This window comes from Ammospiza caudacuta, chromosome 16 (genome assembly GCF_027887145.1).
Source record: "Ammospiza caudacuta isolate bAmmCau1 chromosome 16, bAmmCau1.pri, whole genome shotgun sequence".
Lineage (NCBI taxonomy): Eukaryota > Metazoa > Chordata > Aves > Passeriformes > Passerellidae > Ammospiza > Ammospiza caudacuta.
The window spans coordinates 11700362-11719615 of NC_080608.1; the positions used below are offsets into that span (position 1 = coordinate 11700362).

At 41.7% G+C, this 19254-nt stretch overlaps 1 protein-coding gene across 1 annotated transcript; it reads left to right on the plus strand.

Moving 5' to 3' along the window:
• The first annotated feature begins 327 nt into the window (after positions 1-327).
• On the plus strand, positions 328-18272 carry CANX (calnexin). Its single transcript, XM_058815032.1, has 15 exons — positions 328-397; positions 7975-8163; positions 8623-8696; positions 9200-9258; positions 9490-9631; positions 10924-11005; positions 12125-12317; positions 13213-13402; positions 13684-13797; positions 14268-14424; positions 14731-14946; positions 15379-15498; positions 15603-15741; positions 15910-15998; positions 16585-18272. Exons 2-15 carry the CDS (start codon positions 7978-7980, stop codon positions 16636-16638), a joined length of 1815 nt encoding a protein of 604 aa, XP_058671015.1. The 5' UTR covers positions 328-397; positions 7975-7977; the 3' UTR covers positions 16639-18272.
• The last annotated feature ends 982 nt before the right edge of the window (positions 18273-19254 follow it).

A 19254-nucleotide genomic window follows, 5' to 3' on the forward strand; every position in this document is an offset into this window, starting at 1 on the left:
GCCCCCTACCGCCCGCAAAGCCCCGGCAGCCTCCGCAGCGCCCCTGGACCGACACCCGTTGAGACCCCGCCCACATCCCAACGGCCTGCCCGCAACCAGCCAATCAGCTGGCACTTCCTGCAACCCCGCCGACCAATGACAGCGCTCCACGAAGGGCAGCGCCGTTGGGGGCGTGTTTAGAGGCGGGCCGTATGTTGATCGGCGGTTATATAAGCCAATCAGAGCGCAAATCTGATGGCTGGGCGGGCGGACGGGCGCGCTATGCGCCAATGGCAGAGGCCGAATGCCGTGAGGCGGGGGTGGGGCTGGCGCGCGGCAGATAGGCGGGCGGCGGCGGGCGCGCGGGCACGTGACGGAGGTGAAGGGAGCCCGGCGGCGGTGGCCGGGGCGGCGGAGGGTGAGTGTGTCCGTCCGTCCGTCCGTCCGTCCGTCCGTGGCCTCCCTCACAGCCGCTGCGGCTCCGGAACATCGGGGCGGGGGAGCGGGGAACGGACCCGCCCGCGGCGTGAGGCGGTGGGGGAGCCCGGCCTGTCGTGGGGCGTGCGGCGGGGCGCTGCTGGGCCCTGGGGGGTGGGCGGCCCGTGCGTGGTCCCGGCCCCAGGCCGGGGGTGGGAGGAGGCGGGGACCCCCCGGAGTCGGGGCGGGAGGGACGGCCCGGGGAGGCCCCTGAGGCCGGGGGCGGGCGCGGGGCTGCGGCGGCGGCGCCGGGTCCCGCCCGGCACCCGCAGGGCTCGGAGCGGCCTGGGGGGAGCGGCGGCTCTTCTGGTAAGTTCTGGGAGCGCCGCTCCGGGCGCCGGGGCCGCGTGGTGGGACCGGGAGGGTTTAGGTTTATCTGGCTACGTGTTCCATGTCGGAAATAATCTGGAACGTGCTCCCCGTGAAGCCCCGCAAAGGGCGGTCGGGGGTGGGTGCAGAGCACGGCGTGGGCCTGGCTGGGGCTGTGCGAGGGGAAGGAGAAGCCTCTGGAAGGGGGGAGCTCATGTCGCGGAGCTGGAGTCCCAACAGGTGAAGTGCAGGCGAGGAATCTGCAGCAGGAAGACCTGAGAATTTAAAGGAATCGAAATGCCTGCTTTGATTTTTGACCCCCAAATATCGTTCGCATTGGGTGTCTTTAAAATAGTGTATAAATGAGATCTCATTTCTCATTTCTGGCTGAAGATTGTGTTGTATGCTTTTAAAATACAAAAGCCCCCACACCTCTGAATTAAAGCATGAACAGTATACTGCTTTCTTATCTGTAGTGATTCTGAAGTGTGAACTTTCACATTCAGGTTTCTGATTCAGAACTTTCTAGGCTACAGAAAGAGAAATGCTGCAGGTGATTTGGTTGTGAGGGCAAATGGACATGTATTAATGGCAGTAGTAATGGTAAAGGTCCAGACCTCAAGATGATCAATGTTGACATAATTAATGCTGCAGAGCTTCTGCAGATCATCTTGGAAAACTCTTTCTGGAACTTATTTAGAGTATGTTAGATGTCTGAATACTGGTCTCTAGGCACGTAGTGTATTTCTAAATGTAGTGTGTTGACTTCACGTTGTCAAGTAAGCATGGTTATCACATGGGTTTTATGGGGCAGTCTTGCACGTTGTGATTTTGGTTGTTGCTAAAGTACTGCAAAGAGATAGCAGAACTATAATAATGTATGAGCTAATGCAGATAAAATAATGGTTAAATATAGGTTGGTGTTCACACTGAGGTACCTGACTTCAAAGACCACTTTATTCTTAATTTGGCTGTATTTGATGGGCTTATGCAAAACAATTAAATTGGAAAAGGTCCGAGTAAAACTTTGTTTTTGTATTAACTTGTAGTATTTCTAGTTTAAAAAAACATTATGAAGAAGATACTTGTGTATCTTTTTGGGAGCAACTGCCCTCCTAGGAGGGAATCAAGTGTAAAATAGTAAGAAAGTTTTGAAATTCCGTCAGTTTACCCTCTCATTTGGTGTGCTGTAGCACTTCCCCCTGAATAAATGAATAAATCCTTTACAGAGAATGCACTGAGACTTGTCCTTAGCTCCATCTTTTACTTCTTTTTCTGGCCTTTGAGTTTCTGCTTCTGGTAGTAATCATGGTGGCAGCCTGTTCTTGCTGGAACCAGTTCTGTAGCAGGGCAGACTTGAATTGATTTCTAGGTGTGATGGTCTCAAAGATCTTGGGGTCCCTCCAGATCTGCCCCCACTAATATAATTTTCCCAGCAGCCCATCTGTTTTATGAGGTCAAAAAGCCTCATGGTTCTGCCTTACCCTCCAAGGACTTGCAGTTCTGCAGGAAGGATGTCTGTGCTGACAAACAGTATCTGCTTTTTGCTTCTCTACTGGATCTGCACTGTTGTACATTATTTTTAGAAACTGGCATATTTGAGATGCCTATTAAAAGCAAGCTTTGTTGCTGTCCCTTTTCACACCTAATCCCTTGCCTGGTTTGTGCTCTCTACAACCCAAACAGGAGGCAGCTTTTTTGTGGGGATCCCCAAGAGAGGTTTGGCTAATCCTTTCCAAGCGACTTCTTCCTCATGTAGAAATATATCCCAGCCACTCCTTACTGAAGGGAAAAAAAAAGGGGGTTGTAGGAAGGTAAACCACCACCATGGAGAATGTGGAGAGTTCTTGCCCCTCTTCTCTTGTTAGTAAAATGGTTTTCTTGAGCCTTGTCTGCTGTTGAGTTATGATGTTTAAGGCAGAACCTTCACAATACTGGAAGCTGTCCAGCTGAAAAACAGTATTTCAGAGGAAAGAGTGTTGTCTGCATTATGAGTTGTTGTATATACATGAACATAATTTTATTATATCCCCTTTAGAGGGGTGCTGAGGCACTGTACTGGCTGTTGAAATTACAATATTTGGCCACAGTTTTCAGCTTCACCATGGTGTCCATTCCCCAAATCTGCCTAAAGACAGATCAGGCAGGTGCAGGTCACAGACCTGCACTTGAAACTGTGGTATTGAGCTGGCTCTGCTGCCAACAGCTTTAGTTCCTCTATCCATGGCTACTTACTTTCACTGGTACTGCTACATCTCTTTTTGCTTTTGCTGCTGGGTTGGCCTGGGGTATTGATTCGGGGTTAAAATAACAGAAGGCAGAAGGACTTGGAGCCATCTTAAACCAGCGGCTGGTTCATCATGAGCCTGTGTAAACAGTTACCCTGGCAGCGCACAGGAGGCAGGATGTGCAAGGCAGAGGGATTTTGAGATGCAGAAGAGATTTCCTCTGCTCTTCAGTAGTTCTGACTCTAGGAAATTAGTGCACTGCCAAGTGGGGTAACTGAGCCTTTGCTCAAAACCACAGAATTCTCATTTGAGAGGGAAAATGTATATCTGTGTCTCAGCCTTTCTGTTCTTTCTCCTTGCAATTATTTTTGTGTTGTGATGAATCATCTTTATGTTGACTTTAAATTTTTCTTCCCCAATTCTTGCCTTGCATGAGGCCTTGTGCTTGTTTTCACTGGTGTGCTTCTGCTGTGAATGCCACACTGGAACCCAGTGCTGGGAGCACAGGACTTTGCTAGCGGGATTTGTTCTGACTTTGCGTGAGTCACTCAGCTGAGACTTCAGGTACTGCTGAAAGAGAAACCACTGATGCTCATCCAGTTAAATTGCATAGGTGTTGTTTGTAGTAAGTGTCTTGTTTTCATAGGATCTATTTAGTCTGACTCTTGAATTATTTTTTTAAAGAGCGAGTAGTAAACCAGATAGCCAGTAGCCATTCAAATGTAGTTATACATTCTGAAATAGTCTGTATTAAGAACTGGCTTGATGAACCACTGAAATAGATTAGTAACCAAGGAGATGATTAAACTGGTTTTGCAGGCTCTGTTTGACCTGATAGGGAAGTTACTAAACAGTATGTTCTGGGAGAATGATAACAGAGGGCTTGAAGATCCTTCCTATGGGCAATTTCACTCTCTTCCAGGGGACATGTATGTTAGGGAGAATAGTGACAACTGTCTGTTGTATGAGTGCTTCCAGTGTTGTACCAGCAATAAAGAAGAACTTTTTCCTTTATGCCCAGAAAAAGGGGAATTCTAAATAAAAATTAATCTTTGAAGATACATGACTCTCTTGAAAGCCTTGAACTCCAAAGCTAGCAGTCACTTAGTCCTACATGGTAGGAGTTGTGCTTTTGGGGTAAGATCCTGAATCTGTTTCTGAATTTCACTCCAATTTAGTTTTGATTTTACTTTGTGAAAAGTCTGTAGTGCAGGTGTTTGAAGAGACTCTTTCCAGCACTCTGCTATAGATCTTACAAATACTGGGGTGAAATGTTTCAGCCTTTTGGCTACCAGGTGCTCAAATGTCAGCTCGGAAGTTTTCTGGGGTAGAATCTGGCCATGGGTGTGTGCAGAGAGAACAAGTCATCTGTAGCACTGACAGTCTCAAACTCTGGGATTGCAGTAGCTTCCCCTTCAATCTCAGTGGTGTGCCAATGTCTGTAAGTGACTGAAGAAAAAAAAGTACATGGAGTGATCTCTGACTTGAGACGTTGTTATGGTGAAAGTGATGGTTACACTGAAGTAGAATGGAGACGTCAGAAGCTCTCACCTGTTATGAAAGTGTTCCTTTGTTAATGGCTTTTGGCAATTGCATGATCAGAAATGCACCAACCTGCAGAAATGCTGCACAGTTTAACCTGAAGAAGGGAGGTGCAGGCAGAGTAAAAAATGGCCAAGGATGGAAATTGCTTGGAAATTTAAGGAAGAAGTCAGATCATAATAGAGTAGGTGAGAGTGTCTGAAGGTTAGACTATGAGGTGGCCAACTGAACACCTGTAGTTGCCAGCAACTTAAAGTTCTACTGAAAAATTGATTTATGCCTGTTTTGTGTAAAACCTGAGTTGTATCTCTCTCCCCCTCCCTTCCTCTTCTATTTAGGAATAACCTAATTTACTAGGGCATAATTGTGTTTATGTTGTGTCCCTAAGGATTGTGTAAAGTGAATTTGAAATTTTTTCCTGTAGCAGTACATCCATTATGGATAGAAATAGCTTTTTAAATATCGAAATTGTGTGCCTCACTTAAATTGCTCTTCTGAGAACATAGTGCCTTTTTTTTCTATAATTTAGCCAGCTTTTTGTATTGTTTCAGGTTAAACAGAATAAGGAATTTGGCATGATAACTGGCAGGTTGCAGAAGAAGCTATCAGCCTGTACTCAAGGTATATGAATGGTAGCTTATGTTGAATTTAGGACTGATTTAATGAATGTGTAGGAAATGTCCTAAGCAGCTTTCTGCAGGGATATAAACTTGTGCAACTGCTTGCCAATGATTGTAAAGAGGTAAGGACATGAAACTGGATTAGCTTCTCTTCAGACTTTTTAGCTTTCTTTTTTTTTTTTTTTTTTGGTGAGGGGTGATGAAGCTTCCTTGGTAAGTTGACCATGAAATACTTCTTCCTTGAAATGAGGTTCAGCAAGGCCTCCAGTTCAGACAGAGCATTAGATGCTCAGTGTAGCAGGGTAGATAGCTGTGGCTGTGTCAGGAGCACACATGCAGCAGCATTCTGCTATGCTGTGTGGGCCCTGGCAGAATTGTCTGCTTTCACTAAGATGCTTTGACAGAAGAATTTCTGAGGCCACGTGCCTTTGCCACTTGGGTGTGAGCATTTACCAAAGTCCATTTGCTGCTGACAAATATTTTCAAAGGGTTGTAGTTGAGGTGGAATTGTGGAGTAGGTAATTATTACATGTGGAGTCAGTACTGGCAGGAAAGTTGTGGGGGATGATTTAATTCCTTCATCAAAACTTTCGTGCTGGTTGGCTACTGGTGAGATTACTTAAAGGATTACTTCCATGCTAAACTGTTAATACCCTTTGCACAAGGTTGGGAGGAGGGGTGCAGAAACTCCTTCCTTTTAGGAAAGGAGAGAATTGGCTCATTTTTAACTTTGGTATATTTTTAAGATTAACTTTGTCATATCACTTTCCAAATCCTGACATGCTCATTCTATCTGCATAGTATTATTTGAAAGCAGTTATAAAACTGTATTATCTTCCTGAATTTAGTTCTATTTTAAAAATATTTAGTGAGGCCCTATTGGTAAGGTAAGACAAAATGAAACCCTTTCCATGGAATGATGTTTTTGTGCCATTTCATCCATGGTTGCTTCAGTCACACGGGGCACATCCAGAGTTCTAAAGATCACTTTTAAAGATGAAGCTTCAGGCTCTTGTTTCTGTATTGCTCTTATGCTGCTGGATATGAGTTTATTCAAAGAACACATTATCTGTGCAAGAAGAATTTGCAGCTCCAAGGGTACTGATGTCTGCTTGACCCTTTTCAGTCCTTGGTTTTGTGTTGTGGCTCTCACACTAATAAGAGCTGTTTTGAGGTCTGAAACTATTTTCAGTTTTGGCTGTACACTGTGCATTAAGCAAACAAGCTTTGCTCATATATAACAGCCCTTGGAAGTTTTTGTCAGCTATTCCTTCTGGAATGATTGTCCTTTTTGGCTCAGAGGTGTTTGGGTGCAGTTGCCTGAACCGAGTGGGGGAGGTCTCTGCTCCCCGAGAGGGGGAGATCCAGTATTTGGACCATAATTCTCAAGGCCATCACTATTGTTGGAAAACTGGCTGCAATTGCATGTTCCTGTAGTGACAAGCTGGGCATGACCTCAGCTCAAGTCTTTAAAATACAATTTTGTTGTAGTTATAAAACCACAGGTATAAAGTTTTTAAATCCTCTCTGTCATTAGCAGTAAGTTAAAGAATAATCTAAGAATGGTAGATCTAGTATGCAGCGTAGTCTTGGAAAATTGGATAATGCTGATAAGCTTTTGAGAGTGTGAACTCTTTAAGTTGCCTAAACGTGCATTGGAAAGCTGAAAGTTTGTTTCCTAGCATGATCTCAAGCCCCTACAGGCACTGTTAACTCTGCTTGAGTTGTGTTTGAAAGTCTGCAGGGCTGCAGTGCAAGGTAGGAATGTAAGGGAAGGAGGGAGGGGATGTTTGGTTTTATGCTTGTTTTCAGTCTCAGTTATACCTCTGGTTTTGGGAGGAAATTTGGAGTGGGATTCAAATGAGAAAAGATGAGCAAGGCACAGGTTCTTGTTGTGAGGGTTTTGTGCAGATAAAACTGAGCAGGGTTCTGGGAATGTTGCCTTCTGTATCAACCTAAAGAGGCAGTGATCTTGTCGGTTTTCTAGGAGGAAAGTCAAATTGAAACCCATTTTACTTACAAGGTATTTTAAGCTACAGCTTGCCATTATCTATCCTGTTTTAGGTGTGACAATGTGCTGAGCACTTTATGAATTAGTTTAGGTGTGGTATTTTAATTCTGTAAGGCTCCAGTTAACAGCTACTCTTTCCTTGGTCATCTTGTTAAATTGAATCAAGTGGAAGTTTCCAGGAGCTTCAACTGCTTGTAGGCATCTGCCAGTAGTAGCAATGAGTGTTGGCAGTAATTCTACAATAAAACCTGGGGAAGGGGTTTGATTATTGAAAACACTAGAGCTCTGCATTTAAAAGGATAAAAAATATATTGAACAGGAGATGAAGATTGAGTACTCTGAAAAATTACTATTTTTGAATAAAATAGAAAATTTTATTCCAATTTCTGGACTGAATGGAAGCTTGAGTTCCTGCATGGTGTATTTAAAGTCCTTCATAAGCATGAAATAGTTTTTCTTTTTAGGCTTTTACAGCCACATATGTTATGGTGGCATGTGTGTGTCTGCTGTCCTGCTTGTGGGCTGTGACAGTGTAAGAGCAAAATTATGACACTTCTGCATGATCTGCACAACGTGTACATGTGGTTCTCCACTGAGTTAATATCTGTTTGATATTAAATACTTAGCTTTGTGTTGTGTTCTTTCCCAGCTTTTAGAGCTGTCTCAGGCAGATGCTGTAAATAACAGAGCTGGAGAGAGAAGTTTGCACTTCACCTGTTGCCTTGGATGCTCTGATTTGTACTGAGAAGCCTCGTGTGGCTCTGTGTGCAGTGCTGGCTTCACCACTTTGCTTGTCCTGTTTATTCAGAACATGGAGCTGAAATGGCTGCTGTGTGTGACCCTGCTGGCCCTCGGGATCCTTGCTCTCCAGGCACATGATACAGATGAAGACAATGATGCTGATGATGTAGTTGATATTGAGGATGACTTGGATGATGGTATTGAGGATGTAGAAGAGTCAAAGTCTGAAACAAGCAGTGCTCCTCCAGCTCCAAAGGTTTGACATAGAATTCCTTTTAACAATTGAATTAGTGCTTGTGTTTTGGTTAATGGGAGTCTGATCAGAGTTGTCTTTATTTTCTTAGCCTGTTGTAATGTTATAAAAGATGTTATCTAGGAGTAGGGCTTGGAATTAAGGTTGGCTGCTTTGTTCCTGTTTTCATGCCCCTCATGTTCTTCCAGAAGACTTACATCACGGATTTCAAGGATACATTTGAGTATCAGGAGTCATTGCTAAAATTTCCAGTTAGGTATATACTTGAGGTTTTGTTGCAGACAAGAGCACAACAACTTGGCACAGGCAGCAATATTTATGTAATTTCTGTGTTTATGCTTCAAGAATGTCCAGGTGAGCAGTACTTGAATGTAGGAGGGAGTGTGAGCTTTACATGCCTGTATTTCTGTAGAATAAAGGATGTGTCCTGAAAGGTGCATAAATGCCTCCCTTTTCCAACAGGTTACTTACAGGCCCCCTGTCCCAACTGGTGAAGTGTATTTTGTGGAGTCTTTTGATAAAGGAACTCTGGAGGGGTGAGTATAATCTGAAGGATGATTTGGTACAGCAAATAGTGTAAAATGTTGGTGAAAGGCAATGAAACCCTCCCTGCAGAACTTGTATTATTCAAAACTAAATTAAAGGGCCCCCATTCAGTTGGGCTTACAGTAATGACTTTTTGAGGCTAGGTGTTCAGATGCTGGGTTAATCCCTATTTCCTTAAGTTGTAGTAATAAAGGGGAGGTGAGGCCATTACATGTGGCTTTTTTACTTTCCTGAGGTGGTGTGAGCATGGTAAGGTGCTACTTCTGTTTTGGTTTTTTTACAGGAGTGAGGTACTTGCTCATGAGGCCATGGTCCTACCTTGGGCTGGGAAGTAGCAAACATAGAAAAGTTTGTGGGCTTGGAAACAGAACTCTTCAAGGGATCAAGATTCTGGGGTGTAGTCATGAGACAGCAAGGGCTACCTTATCTTAAGGGCAGGATTTTTAGTGTGTGATTTTTACAGTTTTCTAACCATTGAGTGTCTGTCTTCTAGATGGGTCCTTTCCAGAGCCAAGAAAGATGATACAGATGATGAGATTGCCAAATATGATGGTGAGTCCAACCCAGGTTTTGAATGATAAATGTTTCTGATGCTGTTTGTCATGTATGAAAAAGAGGTGCAAGTCTTTCTTTTCTGTTTCTCAGCTAAAATTATATTCACTGAAGAAAATGAGAGGGATGTTGATATGCTTGGCTAATAATATAAAATGTAGTTCTAATTTAAAGAAAATATCCATTCAGAAATTTTGAGATAAATGAGTGTTTGATCAATTTCCTCCCCAGGTAAATGGGAAGTCCAAGACATGAAGGAAACGAAGCTTCCAGGAGACAAAGGGCTGGTAATGGTGACCCGAGCCAAGCATCATGCAATTTCCTCCAAACTTTCCAAGCCATTTGTGTTTGATTCCAAACCCCTTATTATACAGTAAGTAAAGAATAATTTGATGTTCTGTTGATCCCAGGGTGACATGATAGCAAGCTGAGGTTAATTCCATAACTGAGCTTTTGTTGGCTGGGGGTCTAGATGATGTTGTAACATATTATTAGACTGTTTTGAGTGAGAGTAAAATAGTAACCCAGCTTCCCAAAGTGGGGAGTTAGTAACAGCATGGGTCCTTCTGAAGCCTGGAAGTCTCTGCAAACGAGTCTTGGTAACCTGTCTTGTGGCTTCAGTTGACTTGATTTAATTGTGGTAACAAGGTCAGGCAACTGACTTTTGTACTGCTAATTGTGGGAGTCCTTGTCCTTTTGAAAGAATGCTGGCCTGTAAGTAGGTCAGGACACTTTCTTCTACAGTAAACTGCCCCCTGTTTCTGAGGAGAAGTGGACAGAGGGGTAAAGATGCATTTGTTTCCTCCTTCCTGTGTCTTAGTTCATTTGCCATGCCATGGAAGATGAACACCTTACATAGGTCACAACTGTTGCAGAAGAATCTACTTGCATGTATCTGAGACTAACAAGTCAGGGGAAAAACATAATTCAGTGAGAACAGTTGAGTTGTGCACTATTAGTGATGTTATCAATTTTAAACAAAGAGTAAATTGATTTGTATTTGCACAAGATAATGAATTGGTCACTTTGCTTTGCACTGTTTAGTTTTGGCTCAAAATACTAGGCTAAAAATAAAGCCCAGTGGTCATTCACTCCAGCTGCTGGCATTGTGAGAGGATCAAGCATACTTAGCTTATTCCTGACAGAGATGTTTTGCCTTTTTCAGACTCCTTGGCATCCCTAAATACTGTTGTATGCTTATAACCCTAAAGGGGCTTCTCCTAAAATCCAATTGTTTTTGCTTTGAGTCCTGCAAACTGAGTTGTCTGCCTACTGTAGTAGTTGTTGGGAAAATAATTGGTTTGCCTCAATCCCTGTTGAAGTGTCATATACAGGAAAGCTTTTTCTTCTTCCTCTCTACTTCTAGGTCATTATTGTTTAGGCCAGCACTCAATTTCTTTAATCTCTTCTGTCAGGTTAATTCTTATAAATCTTCAATTTTTAAACTGTTTCTCAGGCTCTTGTGAATATTTTCTTAGTCCTTTTTTCTATATGTATCTATATGATGGTATCTTTAATATTCACTGGATAAATGATTTAAAGCAAACAACAACAAAACAGTGTTAGTGTTAATTTGTACTGACAAAATTGTAATTGTGTATTGCAAAAATAATTTTTCCTCATGTATAACGTGCTCTCCCCTCTTCTATCCAAAACTAAAATTAGGTATGAAGTAAACTTCCAAAATGGAATAGAGTGTGGTGGGGCCTATGTGAAATTGCTTTCAAAAACCCCTGAGCTGAACCTGGTGAGTAATGCTCCTACTTTTGGATATTAGCTGGGAAAGAACTTGAAGTTTTTTCACTTTGCTTCTTTCTGAAGAAACCTTTTTAGTGAAGGCGGTGGGGCCTGATTGCCCAAGTACTTTGCACTCAGCATTTTCCCAGTGCTTTCAGTTGGAGAGGATAAGTACTGAAATGTGATGGCCTCTTGAGTGGAAACTGAAGTTCCCTAATAGCTGAGCAGTTGTAGACCTTTGCCAAACTCTGCAGTACTTCAGATTTCCCTGGGTTCTAGAATGAAAAAGGAGGTGCTTAGGAGAGTGGCCAGCTCCTAAGGCCCAAGGGCTGCATTTTGTCCTCTCACTGAAGTGGTTTAGCCTGTTCAGACAAAGCTGAACTGCTGAGTAACCTTGTGTGGGCTCTTCTAGCCTATGGGTTTACTTTAGCCATTTTCCTTTTATGACTTGTTATCCATCCTTCTTTTTTTGTGCAGTCTCATTGGAGTTGTATTATTAATACAGTTTCCAAACTATTAAAAAATCTCCAAAACAACCACAAATACCCAGAACACAGCTTGGCTGCCTGATCAGTTTCATATGTGCATTGAATTTTCAGATAACATTAGCAAGAACAAATGGACTTGCAGAGCTCAATGATGATTATATCCAGTTAGAGCATAGATTGAGGCATACCCCAGTTCATAAGTGTACACTAAATGCAGCTTGGCTTCACTTTTAGTGCTGCTTATCACTTGGTGTGAAAGGAACTCAGTGGCCTTGTTAGCCTTTCATTACTGCCAGTAGCTGATACTTGTAATTAATAACTTTTAAAATACTTTGTTGTAATGTAGAGATATACTTAAACATTGTGTGTGTCACACTAATATTTTGGATAACACCTGAGTAGCTGGTGTTTTCCACGTGGAAAGTGGAGCCCAAAGGTGCAAAATTAAGTAGCTGGGATAGTTCTTAGCACATTATTTTTTCTGGAGGCTTATATGAGGAACATAAGCTTTAATATGGAGACTTCATGGGTTTGATATTCACATTGCAGAATAGTTTTTAATGAATTGGGAATTCTTATGCCAGACAATGACTGATGTTGTATTGCAAGATAATGCAGGGAGTTATTGTGTTGTTTTATAGGATCAGTTCCATGACAAAACTCCATATACAATAATGTTTGGCCCTGACAAATGTGGAGAGGACTATAAATTGCACTTCATCTTCCGGCACAAAAACCCAAAGACTGGCAAATACGAGGAAAAGCATGCAAAGCGCCCAGATGCAGATCTGAAGACTTACTTTACTGATAAGAAGACTCATCTTTATACTCTAGGTATGGTGACTGCTGACTATGCATATTAATAATTACTACATCTTCTTCACCAGAAGCTCAAAGTGAGCCAGATGAACAGGTGAATATTTGTCCCAATGCACCATACAACTAAAAACTGCTTGAAAGCTTTAAATACAAAAACTGACTGTCTGTGCAAAGGTTGATTTCATCCTTCCAGGAAGTCTTGATTCATGTAAGAAAGGTCGTGCAACTTAATACTTAAAGGACAAACTGAATTTCAGGGCAGTTGTAAGTAACTTGAACTAAGTATGTTTGTAATAATTATCAGTGTGTATACACTGCCTGAATGCTGCTTCTGGGTAACATGGGGTAAGCTAAGCTTTAGCTGTGGAGACATCATGGTTTGTTTTAGTTTTGTTTGTATTTTTTTCTGCGTCCATGTACCAGACAAACTCAGGAGTTCTTGAAATAGTGTCTAGTATATTAGCTATCATCAAAATCTTTCAGGAAGTACTTAGGAGTGTCTCTGTCTTTTCCTACTACAGAGACAGCAGTAGATAAAGAAGTGAGATTAAAATCCTCTAAGTCAGTAGTAGAAGGTCTTAGTCTGGAGCAGAATGTGAGTATATACATTCTTACTACTAAAGCAATACTTCCTGTGCCAAAGTCAACTTGTTGTGGTAACTGCTAAATCACTTTACAAAGCTCCATGCTTTTAACACACGTAGGACTTCTGCCAGGAGTCTGCCTTCTCACAGGGTGAGATGTGGTGCATCATCAGTAGTTGTACTTTGGTGTAAGGAGAAAGGTTCTTAGCAGTTCTTTAAAACAGTTGATGGGTAGGTGGTAGCTTGGGTTGTACAGTGAGTGATGCTTTATGACTCATGCTTTGTGTAGTACATGCAATGACTACATCAACTTTTTTTCCTTACAGTCTTGAATCCTGACAATAGTTTTGAGATACTGGTTGATCAAACAGTTGTCAACAGTGGGAATTTGCTGAATGATATGTCACCTCCTGTGAATCCACCCCGAGAGATTGAGGACCCAAATGACCAGAAGCCTGAGGACTGGGATGAGAGACCAAAAATCCCAGACCCAGATGCTGTTAAACCAGATGACTGGTAAGGGGTGTTGGAAGGGTGGAATTGAGGGAATCCTTAGCCCCATAATTTTGTCTTGATCAAAATTAGTAGTAGTACTTTGCAATTGGCACCTTGATATGCCATGAGGCACATGTGTTAGGATTGCAAGGCAATTCCTTTCTGAAATCATGAAGTCACCCTGACAGAAGGGAAGGTGGCTGGCTGTCTAGAGCAGTGGGCTGGTTCAAAGTCTGTAGAATTGTGCCTTTGGCTTAAGAACTTGTGTGGTCTGTGCTAACACATAATGCTCTGCCCTCAAGGGATGAGGATGCTCCTGCAAAGATCGCAGATGAAAATGCTGTGAAACCAGAGGGCTGGCTGGATGATGAGCCAGAATATGTAGCAGACCCTGATGCTGAGAAACCTGAAGATTGGTAAGTTTGCTACCTCTTGCAAATGGCAGCAATTATTTCATGACTTTGGTACTGACATTTGCAGTTCATTATTGCTTGCTGATGAAGTTGGTGTTCAGGCTGTTTTTCTCCAAAAGTAGAAGGCAGTGGTCTGAGGACTCATGTTCAGCATTCACCTCTGCGTTTTTCAACTCTTCTGTGACTGTAAGCAGAACAGGGCAGGGATGTTTACCTTGAAGTAGAACCTACTTGGAAGGGGCACTGGGGGAGGCTGCGGTCAGGGACTGGCTTTTGTTGATCTTCTGTGCTTCACAGTCTTTGAAATCCTTGTTCCTTCTGCAGTATATTTATCTACAGACTTATGCTATGCAAAGTTTCAGTGTCTTCATTTAGTGATAGGAATTTAGATTTTCCCAGAAATCAGACATTGTCTGAGTCATATTCTGTATGAAGGCAAGGGGTGGACTTCAAAACTGAGTTTGCCTTTTCAGGGATGAAGATATGGATGGTGAATGGGAGGCACCTCAGATTGCAAATCCTAAATGTGAGACAGCTCCTGGCTGTGGTACCTGGCAGCGCCCAATGATTGACAATCCAAACTACAAAGGCAAATGGAAGCCTCCTATGATTGATAATGTGAACTATCAGGTTTGTGTTTTCATTGCTTAAGCTGGTGGCCAATAAAGCAACTCTCTCACAAAAAACAGAATGATTTAGATTCAGCAGATGTAATTAGAAGTTCAAGTGCAGTCACTATTTTTCTGTGTTTCAAGTGGACAAAGTGCTTTCTTACCAGGCATTACTTCTTTGTATTGATTCCCAAAGACTGATGAGTTGCACCTGTAGATGTTGTAATTAAGTGCAATGGATTGTTACATCTCTCCATTCATAATGGGCTGAAAACGAAAATTTGTGTTCTAGTAGATGAGGCTGAAAGTGTTTTGTCTTTTCTAGGGTATATGGAAACCTAGAAAGATCCCAAACCCAGACTTTTTTGAAGACTTGGAGCCTTTCAAGATGACTCCTGTCAGTGCTGTGGGGCTTGAGTTATGGTCCATGACATCTGACATCTTTTTTGACAACTTTATTATCTGTACTGAGAGAGCTGTGGCTGATGATTGGGCCAGTGATGGATGGGGACTGAAAAAAGCAGCTGATGGTGCTGCAGAGGTGAGAGAGGAAGGTCTAATTGTGTGCTGTGGAGTGGAGCAGTAGAAGCAACTCTGCTGTTCTCTCTCTCAGCCTTTGTCAATATAACCTGTATGTGCTAAGGCTGAGGGTTTTGCTAAACCAGGTGGGAGCCTCAATTAATAATTACAGTGTGTTAATGGTTGCTATAAGTAACTGAGAGCACTCACTGCTCTCTTCTGAGATTTTGCTCTGATATTTGGACTGTTTAGCCCAATTCTCATTTATAAGCTATGGGAAAAGTACTTGTGCAAGTTAGCTTGATATTTTTTTTCTTTTCTTTTTTTTTTTTTTTTAAGGTCTGAAATACAATGTTTAAAGTTGTAAAAAAGCCTATTTGAAAATGTTGTAGGTTAAATTGAGCTGCTAGCTTGCTGTATGAGGTGGAATTTGACAGTGCTTTTGGTCTTACAGCCTGGTGTTGTGGGCCAGATGATGGCAGCTGCTGAAGAGCGTCCCTGGCTTTGGGTAGTCTACATCCTCACTGTGGCTTTGCCAGTGTTCCTTGTTGTCCTTTTCTGCTGTTCTGGAAAGGTAAATGCGTTTCTTCTGATAATTAGCCTCAGGTTTAAAAGGATGTTCAGTAAAATGTGCCTGAATGTCACAAATAATTGCCTGGGTTTGTCATTGCCTTTCAGAAGCAGCCAAGTGCTGCAGAATACAAGAAGACTGATGCTCCTCAGCCTGATGTGGTGGATGATGAGAAAGAAGAAGAAAAAGATAAAGGAGAAAAAGAAGAGGAGGAGGAAGAGGAGGATGCAAATGACGAAAAGCTTGGTAGGTAAACTAGGTAATCTGAATGGTATTCTCCATGATAGAATAAACCAACAGGATTGGCAGATAAGAAATAAAGCCAATGGTGAACTGAAGATAAGTCAGGAAGGAGAATGTTTTGGGTTCTTTTTTTTTGTAATTTTAATTTTTTTTTTCCATTTTCCCTTGAAGAGAAGCAGAAAAGTGATGCTGATCTAGGAAGTGCTAGTCAAGAGGAAGAAGAAGAGGAGGAGGAGGAAGACAGGAAACCTGCATCAGAGGTAAGAGTGCCTAATCTTTGAAGGAAGCTTATGCATTTTCTTTCCTAGGTTGTGTAGAACAGGCCTTACTGCAGTGTTAAAAGTTAACCTGGCTCATGTGACCCTCCCTCCCAGTTCAGAACTTTAGAAAACTTAATCTCCCTGAAGAATAGGAATTGCTGTGGCTGACTTGAGCACGCTTGGGCACCCTGCTAAAGGCACTGCTGTAGACCCTGCCTTGAGAGGGGAGTGGGACTGTTGGAAGGCAGCTTCTTGTGGCAAAAGACTTAGCTTCAATTGCAGTCAGGATGTGACCTTGAGTGCTCTACACTGGCACAATGACTCAAAAATGGGTGGAGTGTTGCTTGGAGTTAAGGGATTCTCCCAGCAGCAGAATCTGTTGAGCGCTCCCAACAAATGTACATCCACTGAAAACAAATAACTTGCCTGTTTGCTACAAAGTACTTTAAGCAGTAGGTCCTTTCCAAAACTGAATTCTAATGTAAAAGTGAAAGTGGATTATTTTTCATAGATTTTCTCAAAATAGTTATGAAGGGTATATTTAGATTTTGTTTTATTGATGTTTACACAAATTACTTTCTTGCAGGAGGAGGAAACTGTGAATAGATCACCCAGAAACAGAAAGCCAAGGAAAGATTGAAAAAAGTCATAAGAACTTGATCTGTGATTTCTTTTTTTTTGTTGTCGTTTTCAAACATGGTTCTGGGAGAGGACCTTGGACACCTTACATTGAAACTTGGACAAACCTCAAGATTTCACCATCCACAGGTTCCAGTCACACGATCCAATGTAATGGAGTGTCTAGCAGTAAAATATTTGCAATCATCTGTTTTAAAGAGCATCATTCCTGTAGAAAGAAAGCATTTAATATAATGGGCTGTGGATTTTGGAATGTAACATAACTAACCTTTTCATTTTTGGTTTTAAATATTCTTTTCTGTTCTTAAGTAGATTGGTAGAATTTTTCCAGTCTCAAACCTTGGCTTAATTTAATATATTAATTAGTGAAATATAACAATGAATCTTGAAAGTGCTAGGTGATAAAAATGCAGTTTTGTAACTAGTTTTTTTTACAAATATGTAAATTCCTAAATGCACCAATGTCTTTATACCCCAAAAATTTGGTAATTGTTTGAAGAAAAGTTGTCAATGCATTTGACAACACCCCTGCCCTCAAAAGAAAAGACAGCTGGGGGGAGATGTATGGGGAAACCAGTAGTGAAACTCTCTAATCAATCAACTTCATTCTTTTGGGGGGAGGGGAAAGAGGAAGAAGGGGTGGAAGGAAGGGGTTAGGCAGTCTAGAAAATATATGCATACTGTGCATGGCTAAAGCCCTGTTAAATGTTGACAAACAATCTAGGATTTGGAGTGGGTCATCTTAATGTGGCATTTAATCCTGCAGAGTTTGCAGACAACCAAGTTTATTTGTTCTTGAACTCTTTTTGTAAAGCTGAGGGTTGCTGGGGAGGTGTGGTTAGGCTACTTCCCCCTTTGCTCTCTGTTCAGCCACCGGTGTTTTCCTCTCTGTGACGATACAGCTCTTCCTGAGGGCAGCTTTGCCTCAGCTGCTGAAGCACTTCACGTTCAGCTCATTGTCAAACTCGATTTCATAGCTAGGCCTGCTCCTTTCCAGGGTCCAAACACTGAGTAGGACAGTGTCCCATATCCTCTCACTGTTGTCACTGTATGTTTGCTGTAGAAATGGGGGAGGTAGGCAGGTAGACAAGTTAAAGTGAGTATTTGTAAAAGAAAAAAACCACAACCAAGATGTCAGTATTGTAGGTGGGGAAGGAGCATGTGGAATCTCCTAACTGGTATGTGAAACTGTTTTAAGTCCTTTTATCTGCTCTTCATGTAATAAGTGCATTCTAAATTATATTGTGAATGTTAGGAAATTCCAATTCCAGCTGAATAAATTTTTTTAAAGTGTTGAGTCTACCATACTACACTGTTTCAAACACCTTTTTTTTGTGGAATGCAGGTGAGCACTACAAGAGCATTACCTCTGAGGGTGAGATGGATGTAATTCATTACACTGTACCAAATATGTTTGCATTTGGATGTCTATGTAGATAAACTTTTGCCTTTGTTTAGAATGAAATTAAATGTCATGAAATTATTCTTCTTGCACTGAACTTAAACACTCCAGTGTTGTTTGGTCATATGATAGGTATAGTGTGTGGAATAGTTCCCAGGGGTTGTGGGGGAAAGACTGTTCCAATTACCTTGCAAACAATCTAACCAATTACTAAAAGACTCTTGTTTTGGGTTTGGTGTTTTTTTTTTTTTTTTTTTTTTTTTTTTTGTAAAACACCTTTTGCTGCCTGTCCTTATGTTGTATCCCTTGGTTGTTGTGTTTGAAATATTAGTGATCACAAATGCATAGCAGGATTTCTTGATCTCTCTGCAGTGTACAAATAAACTATTGTAAGCAAGATACTGGAAGTAATTTCAGACTTCTGTTGGGAGCTATTGCATGTTTAGAATGCCTTTGCCTGTTGAACACCTGGTCAATACTGCTCCTTATTGCAAAAATAGCTTATACTCTGACATGGAAGATGTCATAGCTTAAGCATTGCTACTAGCTTGTTCTCAGGACTGTATTTTTATCAAGGAGCAGCTGCTATTTATGACTCTCAGTCCTTTGAGATGAAGTATATGTAAATGGTTTCAATTCAGCTAATGTTTTGAGCACAACATAAAAATTAATTAATCTAATGGTTTTTTATCTTAATATGCAAATTGCCTTAAACTCCCAAACAATCCCTGTGCATACATGTTCTTTCAAAGCATCAAAAGTGAACTTGAGATCTGCTATCAGCTTTTAAATACCATTATATTAAAGCTAATTGTAAATCTACATTTGCTTCTGCTAATTCTCCTGAAAAAGTCCTGTCTGCATGTTATGGCTTTTTTTGATACCATAGTGTATGCTTTAAATAATCACTACAATAAATGAAGACTTTCTAAAATGGATAGACAAGTTACTTTTTATCCTGTTTTCTGGCTTGGGTGCCTCAGTTTGACCTTAGAATTGCTCTAATTTTTAAAGTCTTGGTGGAAAAATACAGCTACCTGCTTATCAATATACATAAAGCATAGCTGTGTTTTTTAGAGTAGTGAAACTCCACCTGGCTGTAACCTGTGAGCTGTGTTTGGAACTGTTACAGATCCTGGAAGGTGTATTTGGGCCTTTTGTGCCTGTGCAGCCAAGGGTGGCAGCTCTGGACAAGGATGCTGAGCTTGAGGTGCT